The 15,767-nt window shown below is 39.0% G+C and overlaps 1 protein-coding gene across 1 annotated transcript; it reads left to right on the forward strand.

Annotated features, from left to right (window-relative positions):
- Positions 1–9,495: 9,495 nt before the first annotated feature.
- On the forward strand, positions 9,496–10,449 carry LOC136174742 (olfactory receptor 10A5-like). The gene has a single exon (XM_065944927.1). The coding sequence runs from the start codon at positions 9,496–9,498 to the stop codon at positions 10,447–10,449; it is 954 nt and encodes a 317-aa protein (XP_065800999.1).
- The last annotated feature ends 5,318 nt before the right edge of the window (positions 10,450–15,767 follow it).

The raw sequence follows: 15,767 nt of genomic DNA on the forward strand, positions 1-15,767 counted from the left end.
CTGGAACTGTTTGATCTTTCTATAGTATCTCTTTCAATTCAAAGTGGAGGATGGGTTGTATAGAATTCTCAAGGATGTTTGCTATAACTGTAACATGATTAATCTAAAAAATGCTATCTCCTCCCAAGAAGCAGTGTGAATTAAGTAACTAACATTTATTGATAGGCAAATATGAGTCACACATTTTAAAATACAGTATCAGTTATTCCTCTCTGGTTTCATCACAATTTTTAAATAGGATACGTGTTTCAAAAAAAAGCAAGTAACTTGTTCCATTGTCACAACTATTTAAGTATCAGACCAAAAGTTTTAGTCTTGGTATGAATCCAAAATATCAAGTAGTTTAAAAATATTGCATATGACTTCTCTAAAATATAAAAGTAGAACTTGAAAAGAGTTATATAAAATAAGTAAATTTTTTAAAATAATGTTTAACACAGAGATTAAAATAGTTCCTAGGAGAGGGATAATGAGCAAAGAAAATAGAACACAACAAAAAACAATGTTGAAATCAACTTAAATGGAAATTATCTGATCTATTCTGTGATGAACGATTTCTCTGGGAGAATTAAAAGCACTTACAAAATTACTTTTATTTTCTGAGTGAAAAAGATAACTGGCACAGAATAAATGTTCAATAAATGGCAGAATTTATGGTTAAGCCTTTGTGTCTTTACACAATTTTTCTGTCTAAAATTCCTCCATCTCATAGCTTCCTCCCTATACTAAGTTAATTTCAACTTCTCTTTCAAGATTCAGCTCTAGTTTTATTCTCTGGAATACAATGCTAATGTTTTCCTTCTAGAAACCCTCTCTGATTCCCATAGACAAAGCTAAGTTCACTAGCCTTTGTCACACATATCTTGGGCATATATTGCTGCTAAAGCATTTAAGAAAATATAATTAATTGTATTTTACATGCACATCTAATAGATGAGTATATGAACAACCTCTCATGTTTATATTTCTTTGCCTGACACTCAGTAACACTCATAAATGTTGAGTGATTAAGTTCCAAATCATTACCTCTAGCAGTGACCTCTCAGCCAAATGTTTTTCATGTTTTCCAGGTGTCATCTAGACATTTCTGCTTATATAACAAAGTATCTAACTAGCACAATGCTTTCAAAATATAATCTGTGAAATAAATTTTATGAAGATGCTTCCTTTTCCCTGATAATAGTACCAATAAACACAGCAGAGAAGTTTCCACTAATTTCCTCCCCAAAATGTTCTTTAATATGCTTTCCTCAGAAGGTCCCCTCCAGTTTTAACCACCCAAACCCACCAGAATGGTTATCCAAAATGCCCAGTAAAGAATGGGAACGTGGCAATCCCTTTACTGGTAAGCAGTTTTAATAGCTTGTGAGGGTTTATTTGCATACACTGATAAAAAACAGCTCACCCAAAAGTGGTAACCATCTGCTGTGCTCCAATGTACAGCAAGTTATTCAAACCAACTTGCATTACCCATAATGAAACCCATAATGAAACATATGAATACCAACAATCAAACATGAATGATGCAACTATGATCCATATAAAAAGAAAGAGGTGCACTGGAGCACCCAACCACCCTACTCAACATAAATGCCCAAATCGTCAGAACATGGAGCAAAGATCAGAGCTTGTTAAAGGCATGCTGAACTGGTTAGCTAAGGGTTATGCACAGTTCATAAGACAACTCCATCCCTTGTGTGCTATGCCTACATGATGAAATCCTGAGCTCAAGGTTACTTAGAATAAAACACAAACTCATTTTCCAGTCATTGTATCTAGACAATTTTTTCTTATTATTTACCCTTCGTTTTAATTTTTCATTGATTTATTTTTACATTCCATCAGGAAACACGTACACCAAGTTCTCAGAGTACAATGGTGAACAAATGCACTGCTGTTGAGTTGGTGCTTATCCAGTAAATGGATCAGAGAAGTAGAATTAAAACATCATTCAATGTACTTTACTCTGCTATTAATACAATGCCACAACTTGATAATTGCTATTGTAGGAGTATACAACAAGTCTTCAACTCCTGAAAATTCTTCCTTGGAGACAATTTTTATTCATCTCTGTTAGTTCACATTCCCATTGCCAAAGTAGGTTATTTATTCCTCTTTTTTATTTCCCTTTTTGTTGTCATACACTTTCACGTAATCAGTGTATATTTACACATGGGGTCCTGAAGGTACAACAAATAAATGAACAAGACGCTGCCCTCTAAGAGCTCCTATGCATAGTGCTTCACTGTGCAATAATTCTACACGTTGGTAAGTGCCACAATGGGACTCTTCAGCCAGTCTCTAAATCCTGCTAATTCTCCCTTGGCAAAACTCTTCCACATCTTTTGTTTCAATTCTCATTGACATTGCCTCTGTCAATGGCCTAGCCAGGCTTTTGTTGCTGAAATATTACTGTACAGGCCTCCTCACTGTGCTCATGGCTTCATTCTTTCTTTCCAATCATCCTTTACACTCACGGCCAAGAACTGATTTACAGAATTTATAAATAAATATATAATTATACAATGCTAACATAGCTATTAAGTAAAATCATAAAACTCTCTGAAGAAGGTTAAGTGAGACTTTTAACATAAGGGAGGCAGGAAACTCTTTTCTTAGAAAGTAACGACAAAAAATCAGAAAGTCATTTCAGAAAATTGAGTAAGAGTTAACCAGGTGAAAGTAGTAGGAAAAACATTAGAAACAAATGAATTAACCTATGCAAAGATCCTAATGAAGGAAATGTTAATGAATTAGTGGAAAATAAAGAAGTCAATCTGGCAAATACTAAGTATAGTTGCAGAAACAGCAATGGTAGAAGTAATCAAAGTGATGCTGTCATCATACACTCAAGTGGAAAGTCCCTTCCTCTCCCTGATGGAAACCTTCAAGTCTCAACTCATATAGTGTCTTGATGAAACCTGCTTTATATGACTTGGCACATTTTCTATACTTAATCCCTTTTCCTTTTCACAACAGGTATTGGGACATGGAGTAATTTTAAGATCTTTCTCTAGGTTATAGGGTTAGAAATTAATAGGGGAGGAACCAGAATGAAAGTATTATTTTGTTTCAAGTATCTTATTTTTATTAAAAATTTAATAAATTTGCATGATAAAATTAAGAACAAAAGAATATACTATCAAAATATCTACCTCTCAGGGTTGACCTCTGTTCTTCCCCACTTTCCTGGCCCAAAGGAAATGACTATTATCAGTTCTTTGTGTATCTTTCAAGAATTTACTGTTTACACATTTATATGTATGTGTATAATATTTAGCTCTATAAAATATATTTAATTGTATACTGTGTATACAGTTTCTTTCATCTTGCTTTTTTTCAAATAAAATTTTATCTTGAAGTGTACTCCACATTAATACATTCACAGTTACATAGTATTGTAAGGGAGACAGGACCCCACTGGGCTTTCCCAGGGACAGGCCTTCCCCCATATCTCCTGCTTTAGCTCCTCCCTGAAGTACCTAGATAATAGTATTTGACCAACATTTCCTGAGTTGTTCTGCAGATGTGAATAAACTTCCCCCTCTTCAACAAATGGAAGATATTAACTACTTGATTCCTCCTGGAGCCTCAGTACCAATAATGCTAACCCCTGTGACACTACCCTGTTACCTTACCATCAGCCATTCAGAGAATTGGGCACAAGTTGATCACAGACACTGAAACACCCCTCCCTTACCTGGCTTTTAAAACCAAAACCTTTCATGGAGTTCAGGGCTTTTTAGGGCATAAACCTCCCATCTCCTTGCATGGCCTTGCAATAAACCTTTCTCTGCCCCAAATGCCAACGTTTCAGTTTGTTTGGCCTCATTGTGCATCAGGCACACGAACTTGCATTAACAGGATTCAGTGGAAATCTACAATTTCTAATCAATTGCCTATTGATAGAATTAAGATAATTTTTATATTACTTTACTATTAAAAACTGTGCTATAATAAGAAACAGTTTAACTTTTCCTGTGTTTAAAATTCTGTGACTCTTAAAGCCTGAATCACCAGCTCTATTGTACTGCTCTCGCTGCTGCTGCTGCTAAGTCACTTCAGTCGTGTCCAACTCTGTGCAACCCTAGGGACAGCAGCCCAGCAGGCTGCTCTGTACACAGGATTCTCTAGGCAGGAATACTGGAATGGGTTGCCATTTCCTTCTCCAGTACTGCTCTCTAGGCTTTTCAAAAGCCAATAGCCTCAATTCACTTGATCAACCTCTGGACAAGGTGTTATAACAATGACCTGCCTACTATTAGCAAATATATATATATATATATATATATATATATATATATATATATCCTATAAGAGAGGAAGCCTGTTTGAGTCTTTTCAGCAGTTTTCTTTTTCTTCCATCTTGGATTTTGTGTATGTTATTTAGTCGCTAAGTGGTGTCTAATTCTTTGCAACCCCATGGACTGTAGCCCTTCAGGCTCCTCTGTTCATGGAATTTCCCAGGGAAGAATACTAAAGTGGATTGCTATTTCCTTCTCCATGGGACCTTCTCGGATCAGAGGTCAAACCTTTGTCTCCTGCTTGACAGGTGGATTCTTTACCACTGAGCCACCTTGGAAGCCACAATAATTCTATAAATGCAGTTTAAAAAGAATGCAGAGCAATAGGAATTTCATTATACAGGTAATCTTCTCTATGGTTGGAACAGAAGGCAACAGTGTGGCAATAGTTCAAAGAAATCCCTGCAGTCTACCTTCTTCCTGCAGTTTATTTGGCTTCTGTTGCCGGTCTCTTCAGGGCCTCATTTCCGCCCTGACATAGGCGGGCGGAGGTGGACTCTTATTCAGGTAGCTAGGTCCGTCTTGCTGCGAGGAGGGGCTGGCGCTGTTTTCTCCGTCTGCGCTGCTCAGGCTCCCGGCTGCTCTGTATGGAGCGCGCCCCACGCTGCGCGCGGTTCCAGCCCTCGGGTGATCCACAAAAGCGCGGTACACAAAGCTGCGCCTGCGTTTTGTCCCTACGCCGCCCGAGTGGCTCAGGCAGCCAGGCGCTTGACGGGCGCTCTCTCCCCGGGTGCGGCGCGTCTTCTGCCCTGCGCGATCCCAGCCTCAGTCCCCGCCCGCGCCGGTCGGGTGCTTGTGCCCTGTGTCTAGCCGCGACCCTCCCGGTGGATGTCGACCATCCAGAATCCCCGGAGGTCTTTGATTAGAAGGTGGAGGCCCGTTTGCAGTGCGGTAGGGGATGCGGTCCTTGGGGCAGAGCCTGCCCCCTTCCCCTCCCCCCTGCCTCCTGCCTCCATCGGGGCGGGACCGGTCGCAGCCTGCGAGCTCTTCTCAGGACTTTCTCGGTCCCTTTGTTCTGCCAACGGCCAGCAGTGTGTTCGGGCCGGTTAATTTTCTCTCTCTTTTGCTGTCCCACAGTTCAAGTTGGCAACCCACAAAAGCTCCCCGATTGTCCTCAAGGCACTCAGGCCCGGACCCTGCCCCAAGCAATGCCGCCAGCTCCTCTCCGTTCTGCCCCCACTTGCTGGTGGCGGATGCGGGTGTCTGGGGTACTTTTCTGCTGGGAGTTGCTTTTAGGCGTAATCTGTGGGTTTTATTTATTGTTTCCCTCCCAGTCAGGTTGCCCTCCAAGATTCAAACACTTCCCCCAGACCCGCCAGTGCGAGGGTTTCCTGGTGTCTGGAAACGTCCTCTATTAAGACCCTTCCCGGGAAGGATCTCTGTCCTTAGCTCTTTTGTCTCTCTTTTTATCTTTTATATTTTGTCCTACCTCCTTTCGAAGACAATGGGCTGCTTTTCTGGGCGCCTGATGACCTCAGCTAGTGATCAGAAGTTGTTTTGTGAAGTTTGCTCTGCATTCAGTTATTCTTTTGATGAATTTGTAGGAGAGAAAGTGGTCTCCCCATCCTACTCCTCTGCCATCTTAAATACTTAGTCTTAAAAGCTTAATTGTTTATTTGTTCAATGCCTAGCTTCCCTCAATCAGATGTAAGCTTTAGGAGCACAGGGACTTTGCTTTGTTTATTTCTCTCTTTGAGGGTCTATAACAATGCCTGCCATATAGTAACCATTCAATGTTTATTAATGAACAATTACTGATTATTGGGAAGGTTATTATGATATTCATGATACAGTAATATATATTCTGTGTGTGTATGTTAGTCTCTCAATTGTGTCTGACTCTTTGTGAACCCATGGACTGTAACTCGCCAGGCTCCTCTGTCTTTGGAATTCTCCAAGCAAGGATACTGGAGTGTGTAGCCATTCCCATCTCTGCGTGATCTTCCCAAGCCAGGGGTCGAACCCAGGTCCCCTGCATTGCAGGCAGATTCTTTACCATCTGAGCCACCAGGGAAGCCCCATATATGCTATAATAGAATCTACTAACATCCTTGTTAATATATCCCATCCTACTCATATCAATCCTGTAAAGTAAGCATATTTGTCTAAACAATATGGAAATGGAAACTTAAAAAGTTTAATAAAATTGCTATGCATCAGCATCCAGAGAGTTCCAGTGCTGGGATTTTTTTTTTCATTTACTTTAATCAGAGGATAATTACAATATCATGATGGTTTTTGCCATACATTAAGTATGAATCAGCTAAGGCATACACATGCAGGGCAGCAAAGTAGACAGAGAAAGGCTCTCAAATCATCCTACACTCTCCTCCCACTGAGTCCAAAAGTTTGTTCTTTATGTCTCTGTCTCCAGTGCTGGGATTAAACTTAAGTGAAGTGAAGTCCCTCAGTCGTGTCCCACTCTTTGGGACCGCATGAACTGTAGCCCACCAGGCTCCTCCATCCATGGAATTTTCTAGGCTGGAGTGGGAGTACTGGAGTGGGTTGCCATTTCCTTCTCCAGGGGATCTTCCCGACTCAGGGATCGAACCCGGGTCTCCCGCATTGCGGGCAGACGCTTTACCGTCTGAGCCATCAGGGAATTAAACTTAGGTCACTCAGAATCCAAAACGTTTGTGCTTTTCTCTACACAATACCACACTCCACGAGTATGGTTTTCCTTTCTTGAACTTCATCCTGTTGTCATCTGACATTCCTTAGGGTCCCAAAGGACAGTGAAGTCAAGAAAGGTCAGGTACTCTTGAGGAAGGGCAGGAAGAGGAGCAAAGTTGAGCCCAGGAACACCTGGGGGAAAATACAGGTGCCAGCCCTTCATGTGGCCCTGAGGACCAAAGAGGCACAGCTGGGAACAGATCTCCTGTCATGACTGGGTGCAGGGCCAACTCATCTAGTCTTCTCACCCACACCTGACACAGAGAATGCTGCAGTGATCTGGCTTCAGGTCCAGTCGTTAATGACTCATCCAGGAAAGTGAGTAAGACTCCCTGGTATTTTTTCTGGTTCTTCTGACAGCAGAGTCAGAGTTTGTCAAACACTCTGGGCCCTGCATGAAGCACAGGTATCAGGTAGAGCTGAACAAGGCAGATCTCCCTTCTGGGCACAGGTAAGGATCTCATCAAGGGCCAAATCAACCCAGGCCCATCTCAAGGTTCAGGTGCTCAGCTAGGCAAGGTTTGGTGGAACACCTAATTCCATTCCTCTGTCCACACTGGAACAATCTTATCAGTTTTCCCTCTTCCTGAGACACAGTTTCCCCTTTCTTTGTCATAAATGACATCTAAGACAACAAGCAGATTGAGATCACCCAGGGTTCTGTTTTTCTTTTCTCCAGTTCTGTCCTGTAAATCTTTCTGGGTCAGAAAACTTCCAGTCACTGTAGCTTTGACAGAACATATATCTCCTGAAGTCTTGACTGTCCTCTAATTAACTCAGGAAAGACTTGCTTCAGTGGAACAAGATAGATCACATCAAGTACACTATTTCCTTAGATCAATTCTGTGGGTGCAGAAAGGGTAGAAGAGTGGGTTCCTCTTCCTAAGATAGTGAATGATTGGAAGAAGAAGGTTTTTCTGGAAGTTCTGGAGGGACTGACAGGAGCCTGAAAGGTCTTTTGACTGTGATATGTGGTCTTGCTTTTTTGTTTTTGCTTATTACCTCTCTGATTGCTTAAAAGATAGTTTCCCTATTCTAAGACTTTTCTTAAAAATAAATGACAAAGATCAAGGCATATTGGTATATTTCCATTTGTGTGTCTTAATACACACCTGTGTCTGTATTAAGGAATGCTTTCAGTTAAAAAAGTTAGCTCAGTGATTTTTACTTTTTCCTAATTCTTTATTTTTTATAATATTGTCACAATAAAGTGCACCCTAGGTGTTCCTCACACCTTCAACCAACTTCATTTTCATCCTTATTTCTTAGAAAACCATCAAAGACTTTACTAGGTATCCCTTCTCCTTATACATTACCCCCACCAAGATACTGTATATTTACTGTGTCAAGACCTTCACTGTGATTTTGATATAATTGATTATTTAAATATATCCTCCATTAGATTCTAAGCTTCATGGAGGAAGAAAGCTTCATATCACCAGTACCCAAACAGAAGTGGAATAGATATTGAATTTTTTCATATGGTTTAAGATTCTCTTATTTAATATAGTCCAGGTTAATTATTTATGAATATTATTTTTTGAACATTCCCTCTAATCTTCCTCATACTTTTCACATAATTTTTCTGAGGATCTGCTTCTTTTTTCCAATTTGTCCACTCTTGAAAGAGACGTAGTCGGACTCTCCTGGAACACACAGTTTATCTAATTAGGTGTACTACAATACTCCTCTCATATCTTAAATGTTGAAAGCCAGTGGATATTCTGAATTCTGACAATAAGTTGTCAATTGTAGCTTTGCTGGAATGAGGAGAAAGATCCTAAGGTTGTTACCTCATAATCTGATTAGGCAATAAGGAATAAACATTATATGACTAGAAGTACTCTACAGTTCTTATATTGAAAGGGGAGAGAAAGTGCATTAAAACTACCACAGTCTGTAGATATCCTTCCTTTGCATCTCATTGCCACATTTTCTACTACTTTGAGTCACATCAAAACAAAACATGATAAAACAATTGACTTTTTCTACTCTATACCCTCTCAAATACTCTCAATGTTTGCAGTCCTTAAATGCATACATAAAGGTAAATCCTACTTTGGCAGTAGATGGAGAATATAAGCACCATGAATCTTTAAAGAAGTGGGGATATATAATAGGCACAAATGGAAAATTTCTACTATTTTTTCCATCTGACTCCACTTCATTGCCTCAGGACCCGTCTCACTTAACCCCACTACAAAGGTATTAAATGTGCAACAGAAAATGAATGTATATAGATATGACCCAAGTTGTTTTAGTAAATATGATAACAAAGTAGAAAATGGATCATAAAGAATAAGAGTGGGGAAGAATGAGACATTGCCCATTTCAGAACTCAGACTCCATTCTTTTCTCCTTGTGTTAATTCTTAGGTAACACAAGGCACTTTCTGTTACAACTGAGATCCTGACTGTGCTTCTTTCGAGACACTAAGAAAGAGTCTGAAAACAAATCCAGAATCTGACTCTTCCAAAAAAGAATCTCTCTCCATGACCACAGCTGGGGTGTTTTATCAATGACTGAAGGAAACTGGACAAGAGTAAGTGAGTTTATCCTCATGAGTTTCTCTTCCTTACCTACTGAAATACAGTCATTACTCTTCCTGACATTTCTGTTCATCTACCTGGTCACTCTGCTGGGAAACAGCCTCATCATTCTGGTTACCTTGGCTGACCCCATGCTGCACAGCCCCATGTACTTCTTCCTCAGGAACTTGTCCTTCTTGGAGATTGGCTTCAACCTGGTCATTGTGCCCAAGATGTTGGGGACCCTGATTGCCCAGGACACAACCATCTCCTTTCTTGGCTGTGCCACTCAGATGTATTTCTTCTTCTTCTTTGGGGTTTCTGAATGCTTCCTCCTGGCCACCATGGCCTATGACCGCTATGTAGCCATCTGCAGTCCCTTGCACTACCCAGTCATCATGAATCCAAGGACACGTGCCAAACTGGCAGCTGTCTCCTGGTTTCCAGGCATTCCCATGGCTACTGTGCAGACCACGTGGCTCTTCAGCTTTCCATTCTGTGGCATCAACAAGGTGAACCACTTCTTCTGTGACAGCCCGCCTGTGCTGAGGCTGGTCTGTGCAGACACAGCACTGTTTGAGGTCTATGCCATCATTGGAACCATTCTGGTTGTCATGATACCCTGTTTGCTGATCCTATGTTCCTACACTCGCATTGCTGCTGCCATCCTGAAGATTCCATCGGCAAAGGGGAAGCGTAAAGCCTTCTCTACCTGCTCATCCCACCTTCTTGTTGTCTCCCTCTTCTATGTATCTTCAAGCCTCACCTACTTCCGTCCAAAGTCCAATAATTCTCCTGAGAGCAAAAAAGTGCTATCACTGTCCTACACTATTGTAACTCCCATGCTGAACCCTATTATCTACAGCTTGAGAAATAATGAGGTGAAGAATGCCCTTGGTCGGACCTTCCACAAGGCTTTAGGTGTCAGAAACTGCTTTCTGTAGACATTTTGAGGTGGAACTGAAGTTTATTAGGTGAGGAACAAGCAGTTCCATGTTGGGGATTCCTCTCTGTCTCTGTTTTCATCTGTTTGGGATTAAACCCAGCTGCTGCAATGGCTGTTGAAAAGACCAGTGGAGGGAAGGAGCACAGAGGTGTATTGCACCCATCATTATTATGTGCCATTTTCCTCTGTTTGCCCAATATGGACTTAACTTTTATCTTACTGGTACAAATGCTATTTTGAAACTTCTGCGACCAATATATTCTAGGTATTTACTGTGCTAATGTGCACCAGTGTGACATACACTGGGGACAGTGTGAAATTTCTTATAATGTGAACTTGGGGACATAAGAGTCTTCTTTGTGTTCTGCAAGACTGACTCCAGCAATAGAAATAAAGGCATAAATCCCCCATGCATTATTTGTCCCATTTATTCATTTCATTTCACATACCTGAGGCAGTTTTGGCTTTAAATTTGTTTGTATTTAGCATGGTAGAGAAAAGTGGATCGCTAATCCCCATGACTATCCTTTCATAACTCCAATATCCTTAGTCACCTCCTTTCAGGCTATTTTTTCTGAGATAGAATGGTCAGAGTTTCCAATTTTCACTCTTCTATATTGAGTAAGCTTTGTTGAAGTAATTCCAAGTTTTCACAAACTTAATTTCAGGCATCGTTGTGCTTTCGAGGCTTCCAATAGATCCTAGCTGTTCCTATATGTCTTATTGACAACTCTGTTATGCCTTGCTTACTTTAGTGCCTTTTAATTTTCAACCTTTGTGTATGTTGCTGTGAAAGTACCAAAGACCATAAAACACAATTACTGCATTCAGAAGTTTACTATTTCATCAACATTTGAAGTTATGAAAGAAAAACTATGAACTCCTGAAATAATGAAATATTATACAGCATAAAGTGGCCTTGCCTGTGTTCATATTCCCCTCTGCCATTTATTAGTTGGGTGAATAAAGGAAAGTCAATAACTCTTCATGCCTTTTTCCTCATCTGTAAAATTATGCATATAATAATCATTATTTATTATTATTGCATATTATTATGCAAATAATAATCATATCTATCCTATAGGTTTTTTAAGACTAGATATTAATAATGTGTTTATGACAGCTCAAGCATAATGCAGAATCATATATAGGTTTTGGTTCTTAGCAGTTACCTCATCTGAATACCTTTATGAACTTACCTCTGATAATCTCTGACAATTATAGACATACTGCATGCACATTTTTATAATTATTATTATCACTTAATGTCATAACAGAGGTTAACAGATTAGACACCCAACAAGTTATTAGGGTAGATAAAGCAGTTTTCTTATTTAAAAACAGGTAATCGTGGTTAACTTCCACATAGAGTTGGTATAAGGATTAAACTGGGTAATGAATATAAAGCTCCTGACACCAATCATAAACATTTATTTTCACACTGTGGCAATTACTTGTAAGAATAATATTTGAAGACTATAAAACATGTCACCATGTGTAAGTGCCATTACTCTATATGCTTTATATTCTCCATGATTCATTGTTTCTTATATTCCAGTATAAATAGTAATGTAGTGAGCATTTTAATATTTTAAGTTTTTTTTAAAAAGTCTTCTTCAGCCACCATATAGAGTTAAAATTCCAACAGTAGAATAGTGGGTCAAAGTCCCTGAAATTTTGTTTGTTTATTTTTCCTGTAATTATTGATCTATTCCTGTGATTCAAGCATTGTGTTCATTAGTATTTCCAGTGATAAACAGGCATAACTTTTAATGGCAAAGAGGACAATTCATCAAGTAACCGTAATCAGCCTACATGTGTAATCACCTGATTAGTGCTTCAAAATATAGAGAAAAAATGGTAAAGGTGAAATGAAAAATAGATAAAACCATATGCAGTGGGTGATTTCTATATCATTTCTCATTAATGAGTAAAACAAGTAGGAAGAAAATCAGTAAGAACATAAAACAATTGAGCAACACTAAAATAAACTAGACCAAAATGATATTAAAAGACACCATACTATACTTCTCATGTCAAGTTAGTGTCTATGTATCATGTAAGAATAAATTCCAGTGTTTTCTATTAGTCTCTCTCAGATTCCTCCAAGCAAATCCAAGTACACTCTCCTTTGAACACACGTGGCATCTAGCATGTGTTAAGCTCAGTTCAGTTCAGTTCAGTTCAGTCACTCAGTCATGTCCGACTCTTTGTGACCCCACGAACCGCGCAGCACACCAGGCCTCCCTGTCTATCACCAACTCCCGGAGTCTATGCAAACCCATGTCCATCGAGTTGGTGATGCCATCTAACCATCTCATCCTCTGTCATCCCTTTCTCCGCCTGCCCTCAATCTTTCCCAGCAACGGGGTCTTTTCAAATGAGTCAGCTCTTTGCATCAGGTGGCCAAAGTATTGGAGTTTCAGCTTCAACGTCACTCCTTCCAATGAACACCCAGGACTGATTTCCTTTAGGATGGCCTGGTTGGATCTCCTTGCAGTCCAAGTGACCCTGAAGAGTCTTCAACACCACAGTTCAAAAGCATCAATTCTTTGGTGCTCTGCTTTCTTCACAGTCCAACTCTCACATCCATACACGACCACTGGAAAAACCATAGCCTTTACTAGACAGACCTTTGTTGGCAAAGTAATGTCTCTGCTTTTTAATATGCTGTCTAGGTTGGTTATAGCTTTCCTTCTAAGGAGTAAGCATCTTTTAATTTCATGGTAAGCTCAGTTAGCACTAAGTTAATAAGTTAGCACTGTTAAGCATTAAAGATATCACAATTGTATTTTTCACATGCATAGAGGACCCAGTAGGGACATTCATGCTTGTATTCATCATTCATGCTTGTATTACTGAAGCCTAGTCCAATGCCTGGAGTACAGTGGGTACTTGGTTAATAAACCAATGATTAAATGTATAAATCCTAAATTGTTTCCCTAGCTCTGACCTCTCACTGAAATGTGAATTCCAGGTTTCCAGCTAAAACTAAGACATCCCTTCTTGGGTGTCAAAGCATGTATCTAGCACCATCCTCCCAGAGAATTTCCAAATCTTAAAAACCTTTTTCTTTTAAATTATCCCTCTTTTTGACCTCATCATTTGTTGACATTTTCTTTCATCTAATCAGTGGATATTTAAGCCTGAATCTTGGTGTAACAGTAAACCAGGTGCTGCCCTCTCAGGGCCCCTGGTTGTGAGACAGACAAACACACAAACATCTACAGAATGAAAAGGTGCCATGCAGAGTGCTGCACCATGATGTAATTCTGCCCTTCAATAAAGGCTATCACAGAAGGGTTCAACCAGTCTCCTAATCCTGCCCATTCTTCCTTGGCAAACGTCTTCATGCTCAAACCTTGACTCAATTCACCTTTTCATTGCCAATGCCATTATACACCATTATATGACACTAGCCAGGCCCTCATTTCTAAATTATTATCATGAGTCTTCTTGGTGTTCTCATTGCTTCTGAGCACTTCCCATTCCTGCCTTACACTCACTAATAAGTACTGAATTTACAAGGATAAGCAAAACAGAGTCGTTGCGTCAGGGACATTACAGTCCAGTGGAGAGGAAAAGTATTAAAGAAAGAACTGCACAAATAATTATAATTACAAATTGATGTCATTGCTATGAAGGAAAAGGTATATTGCTCTGGAGAAAGAATAAAAGGAGGGAGTCCTAATTTATAAGCATGATTCAGAGAAGACCTCACTGAGGATTATTTAGAGTGATAAGAGAAAATTGTGCGGGAGTTAACCAAGTAAAAATAAAAAGGAAAAATACTCAAAGCAAAAGAATTAGTATAAAGATTCTAAATCAATGATTGCAGACATAGTGGAATGATAATGATGTTGCCTCATCCTATAGTCAACTGGAATGCCCTTTCCTCACCTAACGGAAACTTTCAAGTCTCAGATCAGGTAGTGTCTTGATGAAACTTGCCTAACATGACTTTCACCTAGATTTATCAAGTTTTCCATACTTAAACTTATTTCCTCTTTACAACATGTATTGGGACATTGAGTAATTTTAGTATCTTTCTCTAGATCATAAGACTAGGAATTAATAGTGAAGGGATAAGATAAAACTAAAGTATTATTTCAAGTATTTTTTATTAAAATTTTAATAAATATACATGCTAAAATTAAGTATACAATAATATTTAATCAAAATATTTCCTTCTCAGGGTTCACCTCTCTGCTTTCCCACTTTCCTGCACCAAGGAAACAATTATAATTAATTCCTTGTGTATTTTTCTAAGAATTTACTATTTACATATTTTATATGTATATATGTGTAATGTTAGTTCTATGAAAATATATAATTATATTTTATAATTTTTGTAATGCTTATATCATGTCCTTTATTTGAAATGGCTTTATTTCAAATAAAATTTCATCTTGGAGTTTATTCCACTTTAACATAATTTTTTCACAGAAAAATTGTATTACAATGGGAAATTTATAATTTTTATTCTATCACCTATTGATGGAGTTAAAATAGTTTGTATATTATTTAACTGTTAATAATTGTACTATAATAAGAAATTTAATCTTTCCTTGACCTAAAACTGTATGATTAGTAAAGCCTGAATCACCAGCTCTATGCTGTACTGGCTCTCTAGACTTTTCATAACCAGTAACCTCAATTAACTTGATCAACCTTTGGACAAGGGCTTATATCTTCAGCTTATATGACTGCTTTAACAATGACAAGCCTACTATTAGCAAAAAGACAAAAAGATCCTATGATAGAGAAGTCCCTTCTTTCAGCAGTTTTCTATTTCTTCCATCCTGAATTTGTGTATAGCAACTACTTAATAATAAGGCTTAATGGTTTATTTGTTCAATGCCTGGATTTCTCCATTCAAATGTAAGCTTTAGGAGCACAAAGACTTTTTTTTTTTCATTTCTCTTTCTAATAGCCTAGAACAATGCCTGGCATGTAGTAATTAGTCAATATTTGTTGATGAACAAGTACTGGCTATTGGGAAGGTTGGAAGGTGTTATTACAACATGATATTCATGATATAGTAATACATATGTTATAATAGGGCTTCCCAGATGGCTCAGTAGCAAAGAATCCAGCTAGAATGCAGGAGACCCAAGTTTGACCCCTGGGTTGGGCAGATCTCTGGAGGAGCAAATGGAAACCCACTCCAGTATCCTTGCCTGGAAAATCCCATAGACAGAGGAACCTGCTGGGCCACAGTCCGTGGAGTTGCAAAGAGTCAGATATGACTTAGTGATTAGCGCACAGACACACACACGCACAGGCTGTAATAGAATACATTAAAATCCTTTTTAA

This window comes from Muntiacus reevesi, chromosome 9 (assembly GCF_963930625.1).
Source record: "Muntiacus reevesi chromosome 9, mMunRee1.1, whole genome shotgun sequence".
Taxonomy (NCBI): Eukaryota; Metazoa; Chordata; class Mammalia; order Artiodactyla; family Cervidae; genus Muntiacus; species Muntiacus reevesi.